General features: G+C 39.0%; 3 protein-coding genes across 3 annotated transcripts; all 3 read right to left on the bottom strand.

Moving 5' to 3' along the window:
• Nucleotides 1-681: 681 nt before the first annotated feature.
• Nucleotides 682-4,159, bottom strand: LOC103353886 (serum amyloid P-component-like). The gene is made up of 5 exons (XM_008277063.1): nt 4,124-4,159; nt 3,872-3,926; nt 1,531-1,633; nt 1,142-1,439; nt 682-1,038 (listed from the first exon to the last, which is right to left on the bottom strand). Exons 2-5 carry the CDS (start codon nt 3,924-3,926, stop codon nt 820-822), a joined length of 675 nt encoding a protein of 224 aa, XP_008275285.1. The 5' UTR covers nt 4,124-4,159; the 3' UTR covers nt 682-819.
• A 3,601-nt stretch (nt 4,160-7,760) lies between these two features.
• LOC103353885 (serum amyloid P-component-like) lies at nt 7,761-10,217 on the bottom strand. The gene is made up of 5 exons (XM_008277062.1): nt 10,113-10,217; nt 9,977-10,031; nt 9,069-9,168; nt 8,692-8,986; nt 7,761-8,564 (listed from the first exon to the last, which is right to left on the bottom strand). The coding sequence occupies exons 1-5, from the start codon at nt 10,122-10,124 to the stop codon at nt 8,346-8,348; spliced, it is 681 nt and encodes a 226-aa protein (XP_008275284.1). The 5' UTR covers nt 10,125-10,217; the 3' UTR covers nt 7,761-8,345.
• An 804-nt stretch (nt 10,218-11,021) lies between these two features.
• LOC103353884 (C-reactive protein-like) lies at nt 11,022-13,349 on the bottom strand. Its single transcript, XM_008277061.1, has 5 exons — nt 13,187-13,349; nt 12,963-13,017; nt 11,932-12,034; nt 11,549-11,843; nt 11,022-11,453 (listed from the first exon to the last, which is right to left on the bottom strand). The coding sequence occupies exons 1-5, from the start codon at nt 13,196-13,198 to the stop codon at nt 11,223-11,225; spliced, it is 696 nt and encodes a 231-aa protein (XP_008275283.1). The 5' UTR covers nt 13,199-13,349; the 3' UTR covers nt 11,022-11,222.
• Nucleotides 13,350-13,898: the final 549 nt, after the last annotated feature.

Raw genomic sequence — 13,898 nt, 5'->3', positions numbered from 1 at the left:
TGCCAATTTAGAATGGAATTTGATTACCTTTTATTTTCATAAACACTTGGGAGAAATTAAACGTCTATAAATGTTTGCATTTGACAGTTACGCCTAAGAAATGGTCAAACCTGCAGCAGGACTGCAGCACTGAAACCTGAAGGTTATCGGAGCGTTTAGTTAGTTCATTTAACCAGCTGACAACTTTCTTCCTCATCCTCACCTGCAGACTGCTTCAATAAATCAATTGTATCTGAACACAGCTTTTCAGCATCAGTCAGCAAAGTATTTTTCTTTGTTTGGTGCATTCTTTGCACCGCCGGCTGCAGGTTTTCTTTTTTAGTTTTGGGTAACAAGTGGCGAATACATTTAAAGAGTGCTACTTCCTTGTAGCTAGATGCTGTTACATGTTTTAAATATCTGTATTTAAGTATATCTGCTGGGAAAAAAAAGATATACCAGGCCTGCCTTTTAAGCTTTTACTCGGCTTGAGTTGGCTATCTCAGTGCGTTATTACACCTTTGGCTATGTTTTGCACAGAAAGGACAGCAGATTACAGGAGCATGTTAACCAGAGGTCTTCTCATGGTGTAGACAGGTAAACTAATCAAAGCAACCTAAATAACTGTCTCATATGATCACTAAGTTAAGATAAAAACATGGACAGTGATTTAATAGAAATTGCTGGCCAAAAAGGACTTGCTTTGGTTTGTCAGTTCTACTGTTTTATTAGGGATGGATACAGTTTTGCACAGAAAGGACAGCAGATTTATGAACAGCACAGTCGTGTTAAGTAGGGATCTCTGTTTTTGACATTGTAAGATCCTGTTTTTAAAAACATTCAGTGACACCACACTATTTTCTCTTCCTTTATCACTTTGTCTGTCTTCGTGAACTCCATCGCCCCCCAGTTCAGCACATTCCCCGGAGTGAAGTTCAGCTCATTGAAATAGCGTTGGATCTCGCAGGACGACAGGGCGTAGTCCCACATGTGGACGTCAGACACCATGCCGACGAAGGACTGCTTGTCGTGAAACCCTCCGCCGTAGCTGTCCTGCTCCTGTGGGGAAGGCAGAAGTCTGAGATCCAACAAATAGAACCTAAATCTGAGATGTGCACAACTAGAGCCATGTAAGTAAAAGGACTTATCAATAAAACCGTACCTGTCCTAAAATGATGATAGGGGTTCCTCTGATGTTCGATACAGCGCTGACATACTTCTTAATCGAAGGTTGTCCATCAAACCACATCTGCACAAATCCAGTCTGGGAGTCCCAGGTGGTGCAAATAGAGTGCCACATGTTTGGCTTGTAGTCGAACCCTCTGTATTCTGCCTTTGTGTCCCTGACGTGTGGCTCCATCTCCTTGTTGGTGGCATCCCAGAAAATCAGGAAGGCGTTAGAGGAAGAGGATACGGCCATAGAGAACAGCGCATGGTCCCTGTTGAGGTCTGTGAAGGTTCTGCAGGCACGACAAACACATCGCATGTGATATACAGTCACAGTCAGAGATACAGCGGCTTCCTCTTTGCCTTTTACACGTTGGTTGCTACCTGTGACAGACGGTTATAGCGCTGAAATCTTCCTTTGCTGCGGTTAGCCTTGCGTTAGCGGTGTTGCTTTCCACTGGGAAGGTGAGCATTTTACCCGACAGATCTGAAAAGAGAGAAGACTGTTCTCGTATCATTTTGCTTATTTTTTGTCGCATAGATCATTTTTACCGACGAGCTGAAGGTTGTTTTAACCACATTACATGAAAGTAGGATCGATGTTTACAATGGAACTGCAAAGCTTTCATGTTTCGATGTCGACTGCAATTCCTGTACAAAGAAACGCTTAGTAGTTAACAAAACACATTTTGATGTTCATTGTTTGTTGCTGGAAAGTGGAAGGTTTACAGACAAAGCTTTTTCTATTCATTAATCTATCGGTTATTTCAAACCTTTAAAAAACAATAAAAATTGAAATTAATTTTGTTTTGACAAGCTGTATATTGTTGTAAAATGCAGCAAGGTGCAAAATATGAACAAAGGTTTATATATGACAGCTAGGGATGCGCGATATATCGGCGACCACATCGGTATCGGCGACCACATCGGTATCGGTCCGATGAACAAATTTAGCCGATGTGAAAAAAACCGATGATTGTCAAACATTAGCGCCTTCGTCTCTACATTTGATATCGCTGCTATTTCACAGATGTTTCTACTTAAATGGTCCTGGACTTGTTTAAATATCTTAAAATGTGTTTTACTTTTGTTACGTAATAAAGTAAACTATGTGATCTAATTTAGGCTTCTTTTGAATAGTTTTCACCTTCTCTTAGTGCTGACTTACACTCATTTTTCGGCGTGAACAAAAGTTGAATATCAACATCGCTAACATCGATTATCAGCGATATCAGAAATCTTAATATCAGATATCAGTATCGGCCAGAAATTTTAATATCGTGCATCACTAATGACAGTATAAAACTGTAGTGTTAAACTGGGAACTACAGCAAGATAGAAATTAATTAAAGAGCTCTCATTAGTTAAGTCTACGGAAGCCGGGAGCGGTCGTTTTCTGCTGCTGTTCTTTCTTCGCCGTTTTCTTGAGATAACGAGTTAATTTTGTCGTTATCTCGGGATAACAAGAATTGTTTTCTCGTGATAATGAGATAATTGGTGTTTGTGTTTGCCCGCTCGTGCCCGGTCCAGGATGGAATCCCAGGTGTGTGGGACCTCAGTCACCAGCGGGGGGCCGGAGGACAGATGAGACCGGGCATGAGCGCTTCATTGTAAGTTGTCGTGCCCGGTCAGCTGTTCTCATGACACGTCATGTCGGAGTTCTCGGTCCCGGAGATAATTATCTCGTTATCTTGAGAAAATGCCGTTTAAAAAAATGCCATGACCGCTCTCGGCTTCCGTATAAGTCAACTTCAAAACAAATGTAAGTTCCTGTTAAACCGTCTAACAAAGTGCACAAGTTTAGTCTCTGTGTTAAACAAAGCACAACAGGGACACAGTGGATGTTTCACAAGCACAGACCAGCGAATGCAACGTCTTCTTATGCAATTCTGTAATTCTCTGACCTTGGTAGTTGCTTTAAACTCAGCTTCAATACAGATGAAATTGTCCTCTTTAACTCATATTTGTTCGTCGAAAGGCGTCAAAAAACAGTCTTAATGTTTTTTACTCAGTTTGTTGTCTGACAACAGAAAAATAAGGAAATGAGAACAGCTTTTTTGGGAATTCTGTTTTAAAATACAGTATATGTAAGCACAGAGAGCAAGAGAGAAGAAAACCCATGTAAAGCGCCTTCACTGTGTGTTTTCTCTTTAGGTGTGAACGCTAAGGCTTCGAAACTTTTACACTGAACCGACTGGACTCTGCTGCAGCAGGAATGCTCTAAAACCAGATAACTTAGTGCTGCTGACCAATGACTGGAGCCAAGATTGACTGACTTAATGACACAACAGCATTATCAATGATGATCGCCACCGCCCAAGACAGTCGTAAATCAAACTTACATTTAGTTAGGCTGAAACACTAATGACACCAAAGTTTTAGATTGAAGTAATTTGATTTTTCTTTGCTTGCAAGTCAGTCAGATGTTTTGAAAAATTTAGAAGCATTGATGTTAAATAGCAAAGATAATAGAAGTGTGACAACATTAGTAATTTAGTTAAAACACATTTAAAACATCTTTTTTTTTTTTTTAATCCATTGCAAAGTTCATGTTGGTTTTTATCTTTTAAATAAAGAAAAAAAGTCTTTTTTCTGTCACATATCCATTAAATCTGACTTGATGAGTTATCTTTAAATTCCAGAAGACAGCTCGTCATTATGCATTGTCTTGCATGCATCTGCAGTTTTCACTCTGTTAAACTTAAAAGTACATAAATGAATTTACCTTCAGGATTTGCAGCACATGCGGACAGCATCACCAGCACAACGAACAACTTCATCTAATACAAACATAGAAGAAAAAAGATGGAACACGTTTCGATTTGATCCATTTGTAGCTCTTACTCAGACAAGAAATTATCATTTGAACTCCTATGATTAAAAAAAATACAAGAGGGAATGATTTTTTTTAAATAGGTTAACATATAATACAATTTTAAAAAAATTCTTCATCCAGTTTTGAATTTCTCAGTCTTACCTTGACGCCCGTGTCAGGATTTTGTGTGCAGCTGCGAGCACGATAGTGAGTTTTGTTGACTTTATTCCTTCCCCATTTCTATCCGTGCGTCTGTGTTTCCTTCCTTTATCCACTTCTTGTTTTTTGTTCAGATTTTTGTCACATTAAAAGCCCACTATCCCCCACGAAGTGTGTTTTATTTTGATGAATCGACAGAATTTACATCCTTGTGTTGAAATAACCCTTGTTCTGTTTTGCAAAATCTAGCTACACACTCAAAAGGTCCTCAGTAAAGCTCAAGTAGGCCTCGGAAAGTCAAAATGTGAAATATAAAAAGAACACAAAATATTCTCAACATTGCATGGTATTTATTTTATTCACACTTCAGATTTCAGACTTGTTTCGGTGTGAAACTCTTGGTCCAGAGTTGTCAAAAGTACACTGTCTTGTATGTTGAGAATAATGTCACATGGGATTGAATAGAACCATGAAAAGTGGTACCATCACCCACAGTGGAGTTTCAATTCTGTAATGTTACGAGAAGTAATGATAAGAACAGAACTCAGTGAGACAGAAAAAGGAGAAACATGGAAGGAATACATATTTACATTAGCAGCAGGCTTGCTCAAGACAAAACTGGCATTGCAATATGAGGAAATACAGGAGGTTGCACAAGGTGATTATTGGGAAAGAATTAATCGTTCAATGGTGATCGCTCTACAGTGATTTTGTAGAGGAGTGCATCTGCAAAACAGTTTTTTCATTTGCATTGCATTCTAATTCTAATTCTAATCTGGATTCATCGTGCAGAGCGTTAATGCACTGATTTAAATGATCAGACATAAAACACTGTATTTCGTCCACTTCATGCTTTTCGGAGGTTGTAATGTTGCATTTTTCTTTTCCAACCAAATCTTCCTTTTCAGTGGATCTTCTTCATTTTGCTGTGTACATGTGAACCATACTATCGTAAAACAAAAAATTACCTACACTTGAAAACACCATCATGTCTTGCATTTCAAATGACTCCTATAACTCTGAATTTCATGAAATGGAATCACTGAAACCCATGCATCTTTGTGACAAAATTATACATTTGGGGGTTTTTCATAGATTTATTATAAGTTTTTCTCGAAATATGACAAATTTGTTGGGTGAAAAATATACATTCAGCGACTTAAATGACCGCTTTTGGTGATGTAGAAAGCTGTGTTAATCAAGAACGTATAGGTAGGTTTGGTGTTCTCAACCCCAAGAACACCAAAGCTGCTGTCAAGCATGGTGGTGGCAGTATTATGTTCTGGGTCTGTTTGTGCTTTATGCAAAGTAAATGGAATAAGAAGGAAGGAGGATACCTCTACATTCTTCAGGAAAACCTAAAAGTGTCAGCCAGAAGGTTGAATCTTGGAATTGGAAATCACTCAATCAGGCTAAAAATTTAGGTCTCTCCAAAGTCCTGAATCAAATCCCAGAAGAACTTGTAGACTGTGATGAAGAGTTTGTGTCAACAAACCAACAAACTTTGTTTAACTGTACCAACTCTGTCAAGAGGAGGGTCAAAGATACAACCAGAAGCTTGTGTATGGCTACCAAAAGTACTTAGTTGAGGTGAAATTAGCCAAAAGGATGTTTAACCGAATATTAGCATTGCTGTATGTATATTTTTGACCCAGCAAATTTTGTCATATTTTTTGTCCTGTATTAATAAATCTATGACGGAACCAAAATGCATAATTGTTCTATGTGACAAAAACGCATGTTACATTTATAGGAGTCACTGAAAACTCGAGGTATACATGTACGCTTCTGTTCACCCCTGTACATGTCAACAAACTCTGGGTCTAGTGAATACAGTTCATCAATGTATCCACAAACCCTAAAATGTTAGTAAATGATGTTCTATCAGATAGGCTTTTCGTCGTGGAAAATGAGAACCATGCAAGTTTTGTTTTCGTACCAAGCAGCAAAAAAAAAAGGTGTGGCATGATGGTGTTGGAGTTCCTTCATGCCATGTGACTGCTGAAACAATATATTGTGCAGCTCCAGTACACAGCATATAACTTTAACAGATTTATAGAAATTACCTGACCTCCACACCCACCTGCACATCCGCTCTCCACCCCTTTATCCACATTATATATGCATGCCCTTTAAGCTGTTATTCTTTGCTGTGGCACCTCGGCAATTTGTCTTATTTGACTCTCTCCCCATGGCCGAATTTTGTGTGTGGTGTTCAATGACACTTATCTGTACTCTGCCTTTCTCTGCTTTTACTCGTCTTCACTCCGGCTGTGGAGCGACGCCTTCATAGAACAAGTGTATTGAAAAAGGTGGTGGAAGGTCAGAAATAACTTGATTTGTTTATCTCAGTTTGACTGCTTTATTATGGTTTTGGCAGAACTTTTGAACACAGTTTTGCACAAAAAGAACAGGAAGACAGTCTTAATAGGTAGAAATCTCCTCATGGTTTGGACAGGTAAAACAATCAGAGCAATCAAAATAAACCTTTCACATGATTATTGCATTGAGATGGACTTTAACAAGTCCAAAAGTTTGTTGACCTTGGTAACTTATCTTTCCATTGAATATTAAAGTACTGATATCAGGATTTTAGGTGTTTCTCAGACACTGATATTTCTATTTTAACCCTTTATAGGGCACTTATTGAAATGTCTGGAAATTTAAATTTCCACCCTCGAGTGTTATTGGTGTAGATAAGACGACTTTTTTTCAGTTTTGACTTTTAGAAAAAGTTTTACACTTAGGCTGCAAATCAAAGTCAATTTCAAAGTCAAAGCAGTTACCATATACGATTCCTCTCCTACCTAGGGTGTAAAATAACTCCAAATAGTATGTTTGCCATTTGTTGGAAAACATACAATATAAAGATAAAGGAACATTTATTTACAACTCACCAGTCAGACTTACAGCACTTATGACATTTGTGTCAAAATATCACTCTGGCTCACCGTGATTGGTCAGAGGCCATGGTGACTGTGTTGTGACGTAGCCTGACCTTTGTTGATTGGCTGAAGTCACGTGATCCTGCTCCCTGCCATTTTTAAAGCCTTCGGAAGTTACCATATCCTTGCCCAATAAAGACACCCCAGAATGCTTGTTTTTAAACAAGGAAACAATGGAGAAATTTGACCTGATTGACGTGGAGATGCTTGGTCCAAGTTATTTACCAAAAACTGGCAACCTTCCCTTTGGATCCAGTTCCCACACCCTTAAAATAAAGATCTACTCACTATTGCAAATTACTCTTTTCACATGGATGGTTTCCCTGCTGCTTTCCATCAAAGTTAAACCTCTTCTAAAGAGAAAAAAAAGTAAGAAAATGAATCATGGTGTTGCTCAAGGTTCAGTCTTCGCTCCTGCAGTTTTGAACTTTACATGCTAGCACTTGAAAACATCATCAGAAGTTATCAGTTTCCGTCACTATGCTGATGACACACAGCTATATACTGGTGTGTCTCCTGATGACCCAGGGCCAATCAATGCCCTTTTTAGCTGTATTTTATACATCAAGTTATGCATGGCAGGACATTTTCTAGAGTTTAATCATCCCAAAACAGAAGTCTTGCTCATTGGTGGAGAAAACTGTACTGGTAGCATTAAACCAAGGACAAAAGATTAAAATTCAATGAATCATCTCTGAGTAAATATTGTTCCTTTTATTGTATCTTTAATAATAGACCTATTATTAAGCAAGAAATGGTGGAAGCAAATTTAACACATAACAAACTGTGTGTGTCGCATGAGAGTCATTACAAAAAAAAATAGAAATGTAGTTCACTTTTATATGGCTGAATATTTTGTGTTTAATTACACAATGAACATAACTCTGCCCTTTTGCTTTTACTTCTCTCCATACAGACTGTGAAGTTACACCTATGTAGAACAAGTCTGTTGAAGAAGATTGCGAACGATCAAAAACAGCTTGATTTGGTTATCTCAGTTCTACTGCTTTTATTACACCTTCAGATCAACATACATGTTTGCACAGAAAGGACAGCAGATCACTGCAACATGTTATACAGAATAGACATCTAAAATATTCATAGCAACCTAAATAACTGTTTCATATGATTGCTAAATTAAAATAAAAACATCCAGAACAATCCTTTAAAGGAAAGTGATTCAATATAATTTGTTGACATTGCTAACTTCTTCTTTACATTGGACATAAAACACACAGAGAAGGATTTCTGATGTTTTAAGATAGGACTGTTTTAAAAGTTCAGGTACAAGCCGTAAATTTATCTTCTACCACCACACCTTCTGCAATCTCGACGTCCATCTCCGTCCAGTTCAGCACATTCCCTGGAGGGAATTTAAGTTCATTCATGTACTTCTGGATGTCACAATCGGAGAGGATGGAGTCCCACATGTGGACGTCAGACATCAGACCCACAAAAGAGTGCTCCATGCTGTACCCTTTCCCGTAGTATTTCTCCCTCTGTGGGGAATGCAGATGTGTGAGAGTAAATAAAACCACTATTACACAATTTTGTTCGGTAATGAATACAGCAAAGACACGCAATACATTAAAACTGTTGTTATTGTACTTTATAATAAGCGTGTACCTGTCCTACAACAATCGCAAAAGGCCCTCGGATTATCCCAGACGTGGACGTTTTCTTCATCAAACGTTGTCCATCAAACCACAGCTGCAGGAGTCCAGACTGAGCGTTCCATGTGGTACAAACAGAGTGCCATGCGCTTAGCTTGTAGTCCAGCCCTCTATATTCAGTCTTTCTGCCGTCGACATAGAGCTCCATCACCTTATCAGCGGCATTCCAAGAAATCACAAACGCATTGGAGGAATAGATTGTGGACAAAGAGAAAGGAGTGTGGCCTCTCGCTAGGTCTGTTACAGATCTGTAGACATGAAAAATACATCATGTATGTTTTGCTCAGTCTACAGCGGGTTTCTCTATGCATTTTACACAGTTGTTGTTACCTGAGACATACGGTTACAGCGTGGAAATTCTGTCGAATGGCCTTTCTGACATAAAGGAAGTTGCCTTCCCGTGGGAAAATGAACATTTTACCAGACAAATCTGAACGGGAAGAAAACATGTCAGGCAGCAATGATTGAAATCCATAATGAATTGAAATGAAACAATAATGACAACCAAGTTTCAGACTGAAAGAAAATTACCTTCAACAGGGGTTACCAATGCATTCTATTTATATTTGACCTTTTGCAGTTTCACAACCTCTACCAACGAGAAGTTTTTAACTCTACTCTGCACATCAGCTGTAGGAAGACGTTTCACCATGCTGAATGCATCTTTCATCAACTAGCTCTTCTGTTTTGAGCCATGTTGCATTTATTTTATTGATCTGGTATGTTTTATTTTGCTCTCAGTCCACTCTGCTCTTTGTAAACACAGCCTGCAGTTCACCTGAAGAAACTCTTGTCACATGACTGTTGGTCACAACTGAATCTCAAATTATTTCGTAGGTGTGCTGAAGAGCACAAACAATTTTTTTAAAATATAAAATCTGGGGAAAATGGTTTATTTTTGGAGATTTGTTTTTCAATACACATATACATTACAGTGATAACATATCATTGTATTAAGCTTAGATTGTTGTAGCTGCTTTATTTTTCTGATGCAATCACACGTCACACATGGTACATTCAAGGTCTGTCTTTTGCTATTTGTGGCTCTGGTGTGCTTTTAGATACAACAAAAATGTGGGTGGAGATAACATCAGTAATTCAGTTAAACATATTTGTTTTGGGTTCTGACAGGTAGGAAAAGAACCATTAAAGGTAAAAGACAGCAAATTACTCTAGATTTCCTTGCATGCAACTTTACTGTGATGTTTCCTTGACAGAGTCAAACAAAAAAAACATACCTCGAGGGATTGCATCACATGCTGTCAGTATCACCAGAACAAAACACGTCATCATCTAATGCAAAGATAAAAACACAAATAGGAAACATTTAGATATGATCCATTTTAAGCTCCTAATTGAATTTCTTGGTCTTACCTTGAAATCCATGTCTGAATTTTGGGTGCAGCTCTCAATAGGATTGTGAGTTTTGTATACGTTCTCCGTCCTCACGACCGTCTGCGTGTCTGTTTCCTTTGTCCACTTCTTCTTTTTTTGTTATGACTGCCTCAGAATCTCATAACATAAACCCATAATCGCCTACACAGTGGTTTATGTTGATGAAGCAACAGAATTTCTATCCCTATGTTGAAATATTCCTTGTTGTGTTTTGCAACTAATAACTGTAGTCCTACACACGGCCATTCTTGTTCTCTTGTTGAAAAAAATAAAGATGTTAAATATGACACAAATATAAAATATTCTCAAAACGTAAGTGTATTTGTTTTTCGACCTGCACTTTTTTGTATTTGTGTTAATGTGAAAGTCTTCGTTACTGCACTGCACCACTGCAACAAATTTCATAAAATGTCTTTTTCAGACCTGGTGGTTTTTGTAATTTCACCCTCATCTTACCTGGAAAGCCATTTTAACGGTTCAATATCACGAGAAACATCACTCCCACAGTCATGAAATTTGGGAAGAACACAAACAAAATTAACTCCAGCGGATCCGAATGTTTAAGCCCAGATTAAGATTTTAACTGCCGGCACCGTTTCTCAACAAGGGTGGTAATGAGTCCCCAAAAAGCTCCAGGAAGTGTAAAAATAGTCTTTGGTTTACATTTCACCTTGAGGATCAGTAGAATTTGATGCTGAAATGGTGATGTGGAGTGTGTGTATGTTGATCTATATATTATCATTATATATGCAAACTACAAGCTGCTTTCATGTTGTCTTCATGTTGAAAATGAACCGCTTATGAGGCTCATTAAGTCTGACCGAATGTTCCTATTCAGATTCTTGAAATGAACCGTGAACAGAGAAACTGATGATAATTCAGCACACATCACAATAAAGCTCATGTTTATTGAAACACATCACAGCAAGTGATAGCAAAAGGACAAGTACAACAAGAGATCAATGAGTTATTATTCCGAAATAGATTTCATTTATTTGCAGAGAATCTCGGTTGGTCAGTTTTGTTCTATCTTGAAGCTGGAGCTTGGATGGGTGACAGAACTTTACGATTGTTACATAACAGATATCATCAGACGGAGAGCCCTTGGCATGACGGGAATTTATCTTCTATCAGCACGTGGCCTTCGATGGTGAACTCCAGTGCCCTCCAGTTCAGTACATTTCCTGGATGGAAGTTAGATTCGTTAACGTAGTCGTGGATATCGCAGCTGTGAAGGACGTAGTCCCACATGTGGACGTCAGAAATCATGCCCATGAAAGATTGGCCAATATCAAACCCAGCACCATAGTGATCCTGCTCCTGTGTAGAATGGAAAAACTATGTATTCATGAAAGGCACAAGATAAATCTAATACCAGCATTTCTTAATTAGGGTGCTTATTAACCAAACTGTACCTGTCCCAAAATGATCATAGGAGACCCGCTGATTGTTCTATTGCTGGAAGATTTCCTCACCAAAGGTTGTCCATTAAACCAAAGCTGCACGAGTCCAGACTCAGAGTCCCATGTGGTACAAACAGAGTGCCACATGTTCGGCTGGTAGTTGAGCCTTGTAAAGTCAGAGACGTCATCGTTGATTTCGGACTGAATCTGGTTATTAGCGCCGTCCCAGAAAATCAAGAAGGCATTGGAAGAAGAAGATGTGGCCAAAGAGAAAAGCGCGTGGTCTCTCTTGAGGTCTGTCTTGGATCTGTAGGCATGGCAGACACATCATGTATGATATATTGCACAGTCAGTTACAGAGAGTTATTATTTGCATTTCATACATCCGTTGCTACCTGAGACAGACAGTTAGAGCGCTGAAAGACTTTTGTGATGTGATCAGCTGCACGTGATTATTTTTGCTTTTCAGTGCGAAGGTGAACATTTTATCTGACATATCTGAAAAGAGAGAAAACAGGGTTTTGTCAAGTCAGGCAGATTCAGACTTGAGTTGGGCTGATTTTTCACACTATTCTGCACATCAGCTCCAGACTGATGTTTCACCATGCTGAATGTATCCTTCCAACAACTTGCTGACAACTTCCATCTATCCATCCATCCATCCATTATCTATACAACACTTAATCCTCACGAGGGTATACGGGGGCCTGGAGTCTATCCCTGCTGACTCAAGGTGAAGGCAGGGGACAACCTGGACAGGTCGCCAGTCTATCACAGGGCTACACTTAGAGACAGACAACCAAGCACACTCACATTCACACCTACGGACAATTTAAATCAATGATCTTTTTATTGAATTTTCAAACACAAGAATTTACAATGAAGAAATTTCCTTTGTGCGTTACATAGCAGCATAAAGTAAAAAGTAGTAGTGAGCACAAATTCTTTGCAGAATAGTTGTACAGTGACAACCCAAAACCCCAACAGTAAAAAGACCAAATCAACAAACACCTACGGACAATTTAGAATCACCAATTAACCTCAACATGTTTCTGGACTGTGTGGGAGGAAGCCGGAGAACCCAGAGAGAACCCACGCTGCACGGGGAGAACATGCAAACTCCACGCAGAAAGATCCTGGCGTCCTCACCGGGACGCAACCGGCGACCTTCTAGCTACAAGGCAACGGTGGTAACCACTGATACACCTTGCAGCCCTGCTTTAGAGTCATGTTGCATTTATTTATTTATTTGTTTGGGTGAACTGTCACATTTCTAAGCTTAGATTTGGTTGTTTTTGACGATGACACCACACGTTATGGTTCAAACCAGTAAAAGACAGCAAGTCACCATAAACTGTCTTGCATGCAACTGTGATGTTTCCTTGAAATGTTCATGCCGTTAAATGGAAAAAATAGACATATTTACCACGAGGGCTTGCAGCACATGCAGTCAGCATGACCAGAACAAGCAACAGCTTCATCTAACACAAAGACAGAATATCCATTGTCAGTTGTTACGAATACTGTGTGTGTAATAGATGACAATGAGCCTTTGAATTGAACTCCTACATTTAAAAATACAGATGATTAATAAATGTATTTATATATTTATATATTATATATATATAGTTTTGAATTTCTTGCTCTTACCTTAAAATCCATGTCAAGTGTTTGTGTGCGGTTGTGAAAAGGATTGTGAGCTTTGAATTCTTACTCCTTCTGGTTATGTGTCTGTGATTCCTTCCTTTTTCTACTTCTTCTTTGTCGTTACTTCAGATTTTCATCATCTGGAGGCCCACTATGCCCCCTGCACAGTCTTTCCTGTTGATGAGTAGACTAAATTTGCACCCTGATGCTGAAATGCTCCACAGACAGGAAGCGCTCTGCAGAGGGTCACCAGGACTGGAGAGAAAATCATTGGCTGCCCTGTGCCCCCCCGGAAAACATCACGACCTCCCGCTGCATCAGCAGAGCTAAAAACATCTGGGCAGACAGCACCCACCCTGGCCGGCCGCTGTTCAGTTTGCTGCCATCAGGGAAGAGACTCAGCCTTAAAAAGCAGGACAAACAGGCTGTAAAACAGTTTCTTCTGAGGCCTTGTAAACACTAATATTAATATTTTTTCTGCATTATTATATTCCCCCTATGTTGGATTAAAAATCTATGCACGAGACCATTATTTCACAAACTCTCTCACTACGCAGGGGAAAACAACTATAAACATTCTAAAGCGCCTGTTGTTTTATTGTTTCTATGGAGGTTAAAACTGCAGATACCGTGGACCAGGTGATATTAGGAAAACAGATGCAGAGGATTTAGCAATGCCAAGCTAGCCTGTAACTGCTAGTACAAATCAAATGTA

This window comes from Stegastes partitus, unplaced genomic scaffold, assembly GCF_000690725.1.
Source record: "Stegastes partitus isolate 25-593 unplaced genomic scaffold, Stegastes_partitus-1.0.2 Scaffold88, whole genome shotgun sequence".
Taxonomy (NCBI): Eukaryota; Metazoa; Chordata; class Actinopteri; family Pomacentridae; genus Stegastes; species Stegastes partitus.
The sequence above is the reverse complement of the archived record's forward strand: the minus strand, read 5'-3'. Positions and strand labels throughout refer to the sequence as shown.

Coding starts and splice junctions, on each gene's coding strand:
- LOC103353884 (XM_008277061.1), bottom strand. Junction 11,844..11,931: donor GCTCTAACTGTCTGTCTCAG/GTAGCAACGGAT, acceptor CCATGCCTACAG/ATCCAAGACAGACCTCAAGA. Junction 11,454..11,548: donor CTATGATCATTTTGGGACAG/GTACAGTTTGGT, acceptor CATTCTACACAG/GAGCAGGATCACTATGGTGC.
- LOC103353885 (XM_008277062.1), bottom strand. Junction 9,169..9,976: donor ATGTGATGCAATCCCTCGAG/GTATGTTTTTTT, acceptor CTTCCCGTTCAG/ATTTGTCTGGTAAAATGTTC. Junction 8,987..9,068: donor GCTGTAACCGTATGTCTCAG/GTAACAACAACT, acceptor TCATGTCTACAG/ATCTGTAACAGACCTAGCGA.
- LOC103353886 (XM_008277063.1), bottom strand. CDS start 3,926: ATGAAGTTGTTCGTTGTGCTGGTGATGCTGTCCGCATGTGCTGCAAAT. Junction 1,634..3,871: donor ATGTGCTGCAAATCCTGAAG/GTAAATTCATTT, acceptor CTCTCTTTTCAG/ATCTGTCGGGTAAAATGCTC. Junction 1,039..1,141: donor CTATCATCATTTTAGGACAG/GTACGGTTTTAT, acceptor CCTTCCCCACAG/GAGCAGGACAGCTACGGCGG.